The sequence below is a fragment of the Falco peregrinus genome, chromosome 12 (assembly GCF_023634155.1).
Source record: "Falco peregrinus isolate bFalPer1 chromosome 12, bFalPer1.pri, whole genome shotgun sequence".
In the NCBI taxonomy this organism is placed as follows: domain Eukaryota; kingdom Metazoa; phylum Chordata; class Aves; order Falconiformes; family Falconidae; genus Falco; species Falco peregrinus.
This window is the reverse complement of record NC_073732.1, coordinates 16,622,030-16,634,453: the sequence shown is the minus strand read 5'-3', so window position 1 is coordinate 16,634,453 and position 12,424 is coordinate 16,622,030. Positions and strand designations below refer to the sequence as shown.

Sequence of the window (12,424 nt, the reverse complement as noted above, 5' to 3'; positions counted from 1 at the left end):
TACCAGAGGTGAGATCGGTGACCTTTTTGGGTGGACACAGTTGGGTGAACCCCTCTGCTGCAGCCTGGGGTTTGTGCTCTCTGGCCTCTGGCTCCTGTTGCAGCCAGAGATGCTGGTGTTCCAGTGCAGTGGCACCGAATTGTGCGAGAAGTTAGTCTGGCACCAGTGGAATTGCATCATACGCAAGCAAAATGTCAACATGCTTTCTGACTTCACGAGACAAAGCAGCAGGTTGCTGGAAGAGGCTGAGAAAGCTCTTCTGTTCCTGGCAAGACTGGGGTGGGTTGTAGTGCTGTGGCATCAGGTTCTTAGGGCATTGCAATACCCACCCCCTCTCTCTGTGACTGAACGGATGCAGTGCTCTTTTTCTGGTGTCACTGGCAGGCTCACATTATCCTCCCTGGGGAGAAATGATAGCACTGTGTGACCACAGGACTTGTGTGGGAAGACCTTTTTCTTTGGGACATATCACAGATTTCGGGCCATTTAAACCTAAGCATCACAGTGCTGGTAGCACTAGTACACAAGAATCGGTCCCTGCGCTGTGTTAGTAGTATGAACTGTCAGGTCCTGTGGCATTAATAGATTTTTATTTTTGTTTTTTTGTTTTTTTTTTTAATAATGATGTGCCACAGGAATGGAGCTAGACTGCAGAAGCCATCCTGCCCAACAGTCCCCTCTATCTTCTTCACTGTGTGTGTGAGCTTGCCGTTTCTTTACCGAAGGGGGAGAATCCTCTTCTTTCATCTCAGCTGGCAAACGCTGGCATGGTCAGGGTACCCAGGAGGTTGTGACAGCTCCCCTTGACCAGCCCTTGACCCTGTGCACGTGCCTTCTGCACCCCCCGTACATGTGTAGTGTGGGAGCAGCCGGGGCTGTTGTCAGCCGAGTCCTGTTCCTGTAATGGAGAAATTGTTGTAATCTGACAGGCTCTGTGTCCATCCTGTCTCCACCGATAAGATCTCTGGAGAGCCTGGAATGAACCAGAAGCGAATCACGCTGTGTAGGGCTTCTGATTTTATAGCTGGGTAGAGCAAGAAACAAGAATTTTCATACTTGCAGACAGAGCATGGAAAGCTAGATACCTTGCTCGTGGGAACAGAGACCTGGTGGTTTTTTGGAGCATGTTCTTACGAGCATAGCTAATGGATGTAAATATTAGCTTGCTGCAGAGCTTGTGTATCACTGAGTGAAACGTAGTAGTTTATTTTGGCCTCGGGCCATGTAAAAGGCCTTCCTGTAAACCAGAGAAACTCATCCAAAGTCAGTAGTTGTTCCTGCTTGCTTCAGAGCTGAATTCAGTGTGATTTGTGCAAAATGCAGGAGAAAATCACTGGAAAATAAGGTTGAGCTAGGACACGCTGTACATTTATCTAATGACAAATGGAAAGGGTACCACAAGGGATTTTTTATTATGGGAATGATTCTTCCCCACTGTTTATATTCCTTCCCTTCCAGCTTCCGAATTTCCAGAAGTTCCTAAATTCCTACCAGAAGCGCAGCATGTTGGTTCTCTCTGTCCTATCTGATGGCATAGAGATGTTATATCTTTTTTCAGCATTTCCAGAGGGTAGGAGTACTCAATTTTGTTTCTTCCCCATGGAGTCATCTTAAGTGACACTGGGAGCTGGTTGTAGGTGGCAGTAGAGAAGGGTTTGACTAGAATCTGGCATTTCAGTTTGGATGAAGGGGGTAGGGGCAGCCAGCCCTCTCAGCTGGACTCCAGGGAAGAAAACTCACTTTCTTCTCAGCTTCTTGCCTGTTTCTGAAGGCCTAATGGCTTCCAAGGCAGACTGCAGCTGTTTGCATGGACTCTGTGGGGAAGAGCAGGCTTGCTCTGGATTTCCTTTGTCTCTTCGAGATGAACCCATCCAAAAGCATCGTACAAAGGCTTTTCAGATGCAAGCATTGAAAAGGAAAGATTAAATATCCGCTGCTGGATTTTGAGTTCACATGTCCCATTCTTGTTAATCTCTGCAATCGGTACAATTTTAGGTGCTGTCTGCTTATGCTCAAAGCCCTTCTGTGTAATGCATATATTATGGACAGGTTTATGAGGGACATGTTTAAGGGAGCTCTGTGGTTTCTCTCCCCACTCTTTAAGCCTACCGTGATGGAGCAGATTTCCCTGTCATCTCATGAGCATGTTCCTGACAGTATCGCCATGCTCATTACCGCATCTGCCCTGTGGAGCTGAGATGCTAAGATGAAGTTCTGCCTTTTAACCATTGCTTCTCCCTTTGTGATCTGACAGCACCCGGGAACATCAAATGCAACCTTCACCCCATTAATGAGAGCATCTAGTAAATGTCGGTTTCTGTGACTGCCAGCTTATAAGTTGCATCCTGGAAAACCTAGAAACACAGGGAAGTTTAATCGCAGTGAGTGAATAGCTCTGAGAGCCAAATACCAGATACCGGAGGGGGCAGCAAGTGAAACTCTGGCAGTGTGCATTTATCTTAAATTACAGGAAATTGTGCTCTGTAGTGGTAATGGAGAAGTCTGAGGTGGTATTTTGCCTATCAGTACTGCTTTGAAAGTATAAACCTTTGTTCAGGTCCCTTCCAAAAAGCGTAGAAACCTGGTGCCTGTTTGTTCCCGTGAGGTGGCTGTTCCAAGGAGGGTTTGACTAGGAAGAGCTGGTGGAGCCTTGACCTGCCTGAAGAAATGGGGTGAAGCAGTCGGGACTCTGGTAGCCACCCTCTTTGCAGGTCACCAGCAGCAGACCTTGCGAATACGGACTGTGCTGGCGTGGTTGTCACACCGAACTGTCAGATGCCTGTTCAATGCAAATGTGCTTCAGCTGTCACTTGCCTTCATGGGTGCTTTCTGCACTCGTTCATAGAAATGAGCAGAATGAATCTTGGCAAAGGACCTTGGTGTTTTGGGAGTCAAAGCTTGAGATTTGTAGCCTGCAAACATCTACCTTACTCCTTGTGCTCACAGATCCAGGCTATGCCAGTTACTGAAGGCAATGAACTGGGCTGTACTCTTCTGAGCCATCACCTCCGGGGCTTGGAGAGCTCACACAGCTGCCTGTAGGCAGAATGACACTGCCATACAGATGCTTTTCTTAAGGAATCTTAATGAAACGAAAAAAGAACATAACAGAATTAAAGGATCGCTGTGTGGGTGGAGGAGCAAACACATACACTCAGAGTTAAAAAATTGTCTGCAGTGATCAAGTAGCGTCAAATAACCAGATTCTGTGTTGTGTGCTTTGTCTCAGCAGGATGAAGATGGTCTGTGCCGTGCTGTTTACGCTCTGGCTGCACATGGTCACCCTTGGCAGTGGCTCAGGTAAGACACGGCATGCAATGGGTTTGCCCGCTTGTTGTAGGAAGAGCTGATCTGAGGCTGGAGAAAGAAAACTGGCTGCAGTGATTTTAAGCATTTACAGTATTCCTGGGTGAAGTGGTCACGTGTAAAATACTTTAACATTGTGTTCATGCATTTTGCTGGTTCTATGTGAGTATTGTATAATGCTCATGCTATGAGCATGGTGTAAACAGGTGCATTAGCAAATAGCAATAAGCACCACCTTGACCTAAAAGTGCTTTGCAAATTCAAGCTGCCTACTTAGTTGGTATTGTTATACCCCTTCTGCAAGGGGTGAAACCAGGGTTTGGTATGTGGCACTGACTTGTCACTGAGCTGCAGGCAGGACCTGGGCTTGAACCTGAACTCTGCTATTCCTGGTTGGATCCGGAGGGGGTTGAAATTCCAGCTCTTGCATTCTGACTCATGCCTCAGCAATGCAAGGGGAGAGGGGAACTTCTCAAGTAAGAGAAGCTCTCATGCCCGTCTCACTGAGTCACTTTCCTGACAGGAAATATGTTGTCATGCTCGCAGCTCCTCTGGCACACGTTCAGCCCAGCTCTTGTGAAGAGGCAGATTGTGCGTGTCTCGGCTCCGGACTTCCTATTTGGGGGTGGAAGGAGACAGCATGATTTGCAGGAGACGAGTGGAAAGGGGGAGGCGGGGAAAGAACAGGCGCTGGCTTTATAGGGGAAAATGTTCAGAAATAAGGCCTGTGCAGGGGATTAAACAAGTCGTGTGTGTGTGTGTCCCCCTGCCTCGAGCCCTTTCCCCTCTGCAGTGCTGGCAAACAAAACCCTGAGCAGATGAACAGCTCTTGTATTGTTATCTCTTGGACCATGCTGAATTACTGCGGCCAGATTCACAACATGCACCTCAGGTTCGTTGCAGAGGCTGAAGGCTGGGAGGCTTTTCTCCTTAGGTTGCCCAGGGGCTGCAAGCAGTCACAATAGGCTGTAGTCTTTAGTAGGGGATGCCCCATTCTGGCTAACAGGGGTCTGATGGAAGTGGTGAACAACGGGAAAACAGCAAAGGAGAAATAATATACAGCCCAGATCTCCTCCGCTAAGTGCTAGGTAGTAGGAGTACCTGGGGAAGGAGGGACCCAGTGATGTGGATCACCACTGCTTGCTGGGAAAATCCCTGCTTTGCATGTGCTTCTGGACGTGCTGTTCTGCTCTCCACCAACGCAATATCCTCCTCTTGCTGAGGCAGCGTTACAACACCCCACGTGCAGTCATCTTGGGCTTTTTCAGAAACAGGAGGTAGGTGCGACTGAATCAGGATTGCCCAGGAAATGTTAAAGCGACTCTATAAGCTGACACCATCAAGTAGGAGCTGTGAAATGAGCACCCTAGTGTTTGGGTCACAGAGGCTTGTGCCAGTTGATCTCACAGATTTCTCCATGCATTTCTGCCAGGTATTTAGTGCTTTGTAAACATTCTTCCTTTAGCATAGATTTTCTGTATGTCTTCCTTTAGCATAGATGTTCTGTATGGGATGGTTAGAGCCCTTGTAGACTGCTGGAAGAACATGAGTGTCGCAGGACATGTGATCAGTTAAAATAAATTTCTTCTGCAAATCCACTGTAGTATATGTGTTTAATTTGCTGCAGCTTTGTGGATGAGAGACCTGCTTTTCAGTTCTGAGCTTCCTTTTTGTTTCATGGACATCATAAACCACTTTAGGCTGTCAAAATATCTTTTTTTTTTTTTATTCATAACATGCTTGGATGGTTGTTTGTACTTGGATGGAGGGGCAGCCGTCTGTGCAGCCCTCTGTTACTCTGTGGGGTTTCCTGGGACTGGCACCAAAAGGCAGCTGAAGCTCGTTTCACCCTTGCAAAGTTGTAAATACAGAACAGTGTGGGAGACTGGACATGCTCTGATAATGTTACAGCATTTGGTCTTGCTTTTTATTCTCGGAGCTGGGAGCATTGGTGAGGGGAGCAGAGCAGAGGTTATCCAGAGTGAATGCAAAAGGGCTGTGCACAGTCTGCAGCTGCCATGGTCATCTCCTGACACAAAGCAAGGCCATGAAGATGAGTAGGTCTCGCTGGGGAACCTGGCTCCTGGGATATAAAGATGTGTAACTTGTGGGGATTTGTCATTTCAGCTGGATCTCTTTATGTGCTTTGCTGTAATAGCCATGTAATGTTGTATTGTTGGGACCAGCTCTCTCTCCGGCCCAGACTGGCAGGGGCAGAAGTAGGAGTCCTGTCGTGGTTTGCTGCCACTTCTGCCTGCCTCTCCAGCCCTTCCTAGGGGAGCAGCACGGTCAGCTACAGTGACTGGGGACTGCCCAAGCCAGGGGTACTAGCTCTGCTGAGTTCTGAGCTCTTTGAGCTTACAGAGGGGACGAGGAGCCAACATTTACTAATTTTCAGCCATAAACCACCAGCACTGCTCTGGCTATAATGCAGATGGCCTTTCCATCCAGTTCAGCCAGTATGGCTGACGGTCTCCCTGGCAGTGTGTCAGAAAGCTTCAGCGTTGTACTTCACTGTACTTACTGGAGAGACAAATCTGCAAACTTTGTTCTCCTCCCAGATTTTACAAACAACACTGTGGCTCTAAACATCTGTTCTTCGGGCTTTGCTGTTTCTGCTCTGTATGGAGGCTGGTGCTGAAACAAAATCATTTACTGAAAGGGAGTTGCAAGCTGGAAAGGGAAAGAAATGTGATCCGAGTAGTGTAGAGTGAAAGACTTGGAGTCCGAGACTGAATTTGTGCCTGAGTCTGCTACTCACTCGTGCTGTATGTGTGGGCAAATCTCGTCTTGAGAATATACACGATCTGCAGTGCCTGGGTTTGAATTCCTTACTCGTGACCTGTGGGACACTGTTTGCAATGGCACTTGGGGTCTTCTGCTTTCCTTGCCTCAGCTAAGCCATCCCTAAGATGGAGATAAGGCTTAGATCTCTGTGCTTGTGTTGTAGGGTGCTTGATGAACCCAGATGTTCTGATACCCAGAGAAGGATAGCAAAAAATGATGAACCCAGTTTCGATCCTACAATGATTTCTTTGGCACTGTTGAAGTAATATAAGTATACACTGGCTTAAAGGAGGCAAAAAATGAGCCAGACAAAGAACATAACAGCCAGTATGAATATGGTATGATGTTATCTTCTTGTTTCCAAATAAAGTTGGCCTATGTTAGACACTGACGTACTTAAAAGATGTAGCTGCAGTTGTGCTCCTTGTTCTACTTTTCTCTCTCTGCTAACCAGGCTGCTTTCTCATTCTCTAAGAGCTCTCAGCTTTTGCAGGGTGAGGGCTGGGGAGAGCATCGCAGTTGGAAGTATTGTCTCGGGGAATTAGAAAGGCAGAATACTGGTGCCAGGAGAGCCGGAGCAGCCTCATACTGATTATCTAAAACACCCGCCTAGTGCGAACAGGTAACTGCTGTGCATAGTCCTTTGATGGGAGGAAGCATCATGTTTGCGTAGGAGACTCCTCTGACAGCTCTTCTGGGATCTCTCAGACGTGCTGTGTGGTAGGATGAGCCCAGGACTGGGGCCAGCTTCTGACCAGAGTGACGCCCCAGCGTGGCAGGCAGTGGCTGTAAGGCAATCAGGAGCGTCTGTCGCGGAAGTTTGATATCAGGCTTTGCTGTTATTTGCTGGGTTGTGAGCATGTCTCTTGCACTTCCCCATACCAGAGTCTCTCAAGCTCTGGTTTTGTCCCCTTGGAAGTCAGCTCCAAAGTGCCAGATGTGACCAGTGTGGATTCAGGCGGTGGCTGGAGCAGCAAAGTTCTGACTGCAGCAAGCCACAAACAGAGGTCCGGCTCTGGGCGTCAGAGCTGCCGCTTGCAACATCTCTCCCAAGTGCCGATCTGTGCTGTGTGTCTCACGCTTAGCAGAGAGGCAGAGCAGTTACTTATGGCCATGGGAAATTTGCAGATTAATAAATTACTGTCTGTAAAACACTTTGAAGATGGAAAGCCCTGTGCAGCTCCTCAGGATTATTACTATATAGCTCTTATTCTACTGATGGGGTTCCAGTGGCCTTATTTTCCTTATGATTTGTGACAGCCCCAGAAGCTGAGAAGCTTATTTTAATGTGTAAAGTCAAAAGAAAAATAGATTAAACTGCATTATTGTTTTCTAAAGAGACTAAATCCCTCCCCCATCATCTTCTCCTGGGATTTCCTGACTTCCTCCTACTCTTCCAATCTCAGCTTCTTGTTGTCTTAATTTAGGACATGATTTTATAACCATCCGTACCCATCTGTGAGTTACTGCGGTTGTAGAAGTTTATGGTGCTTGGGGGCATGAAGTTATACAACAGCAAGGGTGCTGAAAGGTGCATAGCCCTGAAGGGGAGGGAAATAAAACCTGCAGAGCAGAGCTGGCCTTGGGTGGAGGTGTGTAATTGCAGCTGCCAGCTTCCCTCCACAGCAGCCCGTGTTGTGCCTGCCAAGGAGATAAGACCTCACATCTGCTTCTTGTCAGCTGAGGAAGTGGCTTGTGAGGGGTGAGTTTTGTGTACGCATCAAGGTGATGTGACCCATCTGCATTGAAGTGCTGAAATATGTGGAGGAAAGCAGCCTGTTTGGGGTGTGTTGCTGAGATGTTGGACAGTTGCTTTTGCTCCTCTGTGTGTATCAAATAGGGCATCAGGGGACATCAGGGACCCATCTCCTACCCTCCTTATCAGTCATGTCCCCCTGCTGCAGCTGCACAGTTGTGCACTCAGTCTCGTACATTTTGCTGCACACAGGTAACTTGTGCCAGAGTCGTAGACCCTTCTGGTGCATTTTACTGCCTGCTGCATTTTTTCAGTTCCTGTCCTCATCCGAGGACAACTGCTGCAGTGGGTTTTTTTTTTATGCAGACATCCCTGTGGATGTTTGTGGTGAGCAGTGCAGAATTCTTGACTGTATTTTAAAGCACGCGACAGAGACCCAGGTTAGGTGCAATAACTAGGCTGCATGCGTTTAACTAAGCAAGCCTGTGGTAGAGCCAGGGGTTGAGCCTGGATCCCAGTCTGGTGTCCCAGGCACACAGAAGAGCCCCTGCCAGCTTGAGCACAGCTCTGTGGTGGGGCTGATCAGGTAAACTTGCTTTTCAGGCTGCCTGTCCTACAGATAATTTTGTAATGGGCCCGTTCCGTTTCCTCTCCCGTCTCCCTCCTCCTCCCGTGCTGCTCTGCTTTGCTTCGTGCAGCAATTTCCTCAATGAAGTGGGATGGAAAGTAGCTATTTGCTCCTTTTCTCCTTCAGGCTTTGAAGCAGTTCATACCCCTACCTTTATCGTTTTGATCTCAATTTTAAAAAAAGCCTCCAGGAAATCACATCAAGGTTGCTAGAGAAAACCAAATACTATTTTTTTTTTTTTTTTAATGGCCTAGTTGCTGGAGGTAACTGAAATACTCTGTGTCACATGCAGTAAACACAGCTTTACGCGCAGAGAGTGAAGGCATGGAACTCCCTGTGGAGCAATTTTAAAAGACCCATCAACTGCCCCTCCTCATGTTACAGGCTGTGCTTAATTAGTTAAGGAAACTTGAAAGTCAGGAGCTACAGACTCCATTACAGAATCATTGTTTTTTGGATGTTGTGCCTTGGATGCTTCCTCTGAAGTCAATAGAAATTTATGCAGTTAGCTTGTTTTTTGTGAATTTGGCAGAAAGGCAGACCGTCACACCTGTTTAAACTAGACTTTCAGGATCTAAACAACCACAATATATAAGTGGTTTTGGAAATTATGAACCATTCTGCAACAGAAAGTCCTTTTCCTTCTTCCTTTCTCGGCTGTCGTAGCTATTTAAATGATAAAAGTGGTTGAGGAGAGAGAAACTTCATCCTTGTGTACAGCATTCAGTGGAGCTGCTTCCACGGGGGCATCACAGCTCAGCGGCAGCACAGGATGGACGCGGTGAGATTCGGGAGAAGCATAAAACGGTGTCGCTGGTGCCATTGCAGCAGAACCACATGGATGGGGCTGGGCTGTGTGCGCTGTGTGTCGGAGCTGGTCACAGGGGGTTTGTGCCAGTACCACTTCCACTTACTTGCTCTGTTGGAGCGGCTGTGGGAGGAAGGCAATGAGGTTATGACAGGCCCTTTTTGATGTGTTTGCACTCGAAATCAGATTATAAATTCCTACAGTCTGTGCAGCTTCCAGGCTGCCTGCAAGGCTGCATTGAGCTATGACCAGGTTTTAGGCATTCTGTGACCGCTGTTGTTGCTGCAGAGATAGTGGGAGCAAATGGTGAGGGCTAGCTGATCTTGGCTAGGGCTAGCCCACGTTCTCTGTCGTTCCCACCAATTTCAGTGTGTTTGGATCTGCGTCTCTTCTCCCAGTTCGGGAAGGTGTTCTCATTTGGTTTGTTCCATGCTGCCCTCCCTGCGCTGTGTTGGGTACAGACCGCTGGCCTGTCACACTGCCTGACTGCTCAGCTGCTGAGCGAAGTACACAGCCGGGGAGCACCGGGTGGTCTTGTGCAGGATGCACGTGTGAAAGGAAAAGCACAGACACAGCGGAAGAGTGGGTGCTCCTGGCACCAGCGTACATGGAAAGCACACCCATGCATGGTGGCCAGCCACAGCTAGAACCTCCTGTGCTCACAGCGCAACTCCTCCGTTCAGCCCAGTATCCTCTGCTTCCTTCTCACTGACTGCTGTGAGCTTGAAAGAGGGGGGGGGGGGGGATTTTTGTTTTTAGGTAGTAATGATTAATTCTCACTTAATCGCTTGGTGTGACCAGCTTCTCCTGCCTTTTTTGTGCTGATTCTTGCATCAAGCTAACTGCTGGCCTGGCTGCGCTTCCTGGGTGGAGGCTGACTCCTATCAGTTTCGCTTTAAAGTAATGCAGCAGGGGCAGCCAAAGAAAGTAGGAGGCTGTTGAGGTAGTACAGCCCCATCTGATGCTGCTGCTGAAATGGTATGGGGAAGAGGGGTCTGCCGTGTCATTCAGCTGGCAACATTGACGGCTTTGTGTCCTGCTGCCACTGCACAGTCCTAGTCTGCATGCAAGGCAGGCTCCCTTCCAAAATTAGAGGCAATTAAGAAGGGCACATCAGTTTGGCAAATGACAGGGTAATTTGTGCCGACATGATAGATGGCTTCTCATAAGGATGGCTCTTTATTTCTTCACAGAAATTTTAACTAGGGGAAGCTCTTGTTTGTAGCCCCAGGGGAGGCAACGGTTAGAGGCAGTGTGGAGCTGGCAGAGTTTTGGCTGTTGAGATTTAAGTACCTCCATTTAAAAAAAAAAAAAAAAGACTACATGGAAATGCCAAACTGAGTCAAAATGGGACAGCATTTCTTGATGTGGCCTTACTCAGGTTTTCTTTTTTGATCTATGGGTTAAGCAGTTTGTCTCTTCTTAAAAAATCCAAATAATTGCACCTATTTAATCTCTCTTTTGATGTGTAGGTGCTTGTAATGGGTGCTGCAGATGCATCTTGGGAACATTTCAGGTGTGTGTATTCAGAGCTCTGTTAAATCAGTCACAATAAGGGGTAAGCAGTGCAGTAAGTGAAAGGTTGGGAAAGGTTTCCAGAAATGGCTGGTTTTTCCTTTATGAAGTTGAGCAACATAATTCCCCCCCCCCCCCCCCCCACTTTCTGCTTTCCATCTGGAGAAACCACTTTCTTCAGCTTTGTTTGGCTTCTGAGAAGGAGCCTGTTTTGGGATACCTGGTGTTTAAGGGTGTTGTAGCACTAGATTCAGAAACAGGACAGATCCGACTATTTCTGTAACAGAAGAGGTTTCTGTCCCTTGCATCAGTAATAGATACCCTTATAAACACAGATTGCAACGTACAGCCCAAGTAAGGAAGACGTTTAGAATTAACTGCCAGATCCCAGTGTGCATCAGCAGTAGTGCAGCAGCCCGCTTGTATCTTCATCTCAAGGCACATGAAATCAAGATGGGCATCCTTATTCTAACCTTTCTGTATGCACTTGCTCTTCCAATGCTGGAGACGGGTGTTTCCTTCTACCATGCAGCCTCCCTCCAGCCTGTGTAATCCCTCATCCCTTTTGCCAAGCAGTGCTGTGGAAACGGGACCCCTTGTTGCCTTTTCCCTACGTTGTTTCGGGTAGGTGTTGTGGGTCATGGATTGTCTTGCTGTGTGATTACAGAGCACCCAGCAGTAAGAGAGGTCAGTTGAGGCATCTGCAGCACACCTCGTCGGTAATGAGAAAAAGACGGCTTTTCAAAAGTGTTTTGCAGAGGCAATTCTAGGGAGTTGTTTTTGTGGGGTGGTGGATTTTTAGAGATTTTTTTTGTATCCCTGAGCCGCGTACGTAGTGCTCCCTTTGCTACAGTATGGAAGGGACTATGGAGTTGCGTATAGCTCCCCATCTCTTCACTGGTTTCCATTTGTTAGTGAACCTCTGAAGTCAGAGCATGAATGCTGATCCCACTCAATTTAATCAAGAGCTGCCCTTAACTCCAACAGCTGTTTTGTGCAGAAAACATTTCAAGAGAGAAGAAACTCACTTTCTAGGTTTAGCTAGTGAAAACAAGTGTGAGTTGCTGCAAATGGGCACAGCACCATAGAAGTTGGTTCTGTTTCTCACAATTAAAATTGGATCCTTGCATCTTCTTTCTGCAATGCCCCCTCAAATATTGTTGCTGGAGTCAGGATATATCAGAGTGTGCATGTGTATACATATATATATGTAATTTTTTTTTTCCATAGCGGGAGCTGCTTTATGCCAGTGAGGTTCAGTGTGAAGTCATGCCATTTTTCAGGCTATCTCGAGTTTAGACTGACATCCATCCAAGTAGCTGCATGCAAATGTTAACAGCAAATAGACTCTGAATATCCCAATAAAGATTAAAATAGTGGATGGGGCACAAAATACGGCAGGGAGCTGTTGGATGCAAAAAAAATTACAACAATAATAATGCAAGCATCCCCTCTGCTTTTACATGTGTGTGAGGAGTGCAGACAGCTGTCTGGGCTTGGCCCATTCACTGGGGTCTGCTGCAAAAGTGCCACCGTGGCAGAGGAAGCTGTTGGCACAGGGAGAAGAGCCACGTCACAGCCAAGGAGGAAGAGGCTTACAAAGGTGTGTGTGAGGGATGCCCTGCAGTCCCCTCACGTGCCATGTCAGGCAGATCCCAGCTATCTCAGGCATAAAACACCCCAA

The 12,424-nt window shown here is 47.5% G+C and overlaps 1 protein-coding gene across 5 annotated transcripts in view; it reads left to right on the top strand.

Annotated features, from left to right (window-relative positions):
• Positions 1-12,424, top strand: part of IL1RAP (interleukin 1 receptor accessory protein) — a 49,528-nt gene that overhangs the window by 13,225 nt on the left and 23,879 nt on the right. For 4 of the 5 annotated variants that reach the window (XM_055817247.1, XM_055817244.1, XM_055817245.1 and 1 more), the window contains exon 2: positions 3,233-3,300. In XM_055817247.1, the coding sequence (XP_055673222.1) occupies positions 3,234-3,300 (67 nt within the window). In that variant the 5' untranslated portion in view covers position 3,233. Of the gene's footprint in view, positions 1-3,229; positions 3,301-12,424 lie in introns of all 5 variants that reach the window. The other variant, XM_055817246.1, reaches the window with a different exon arrangement.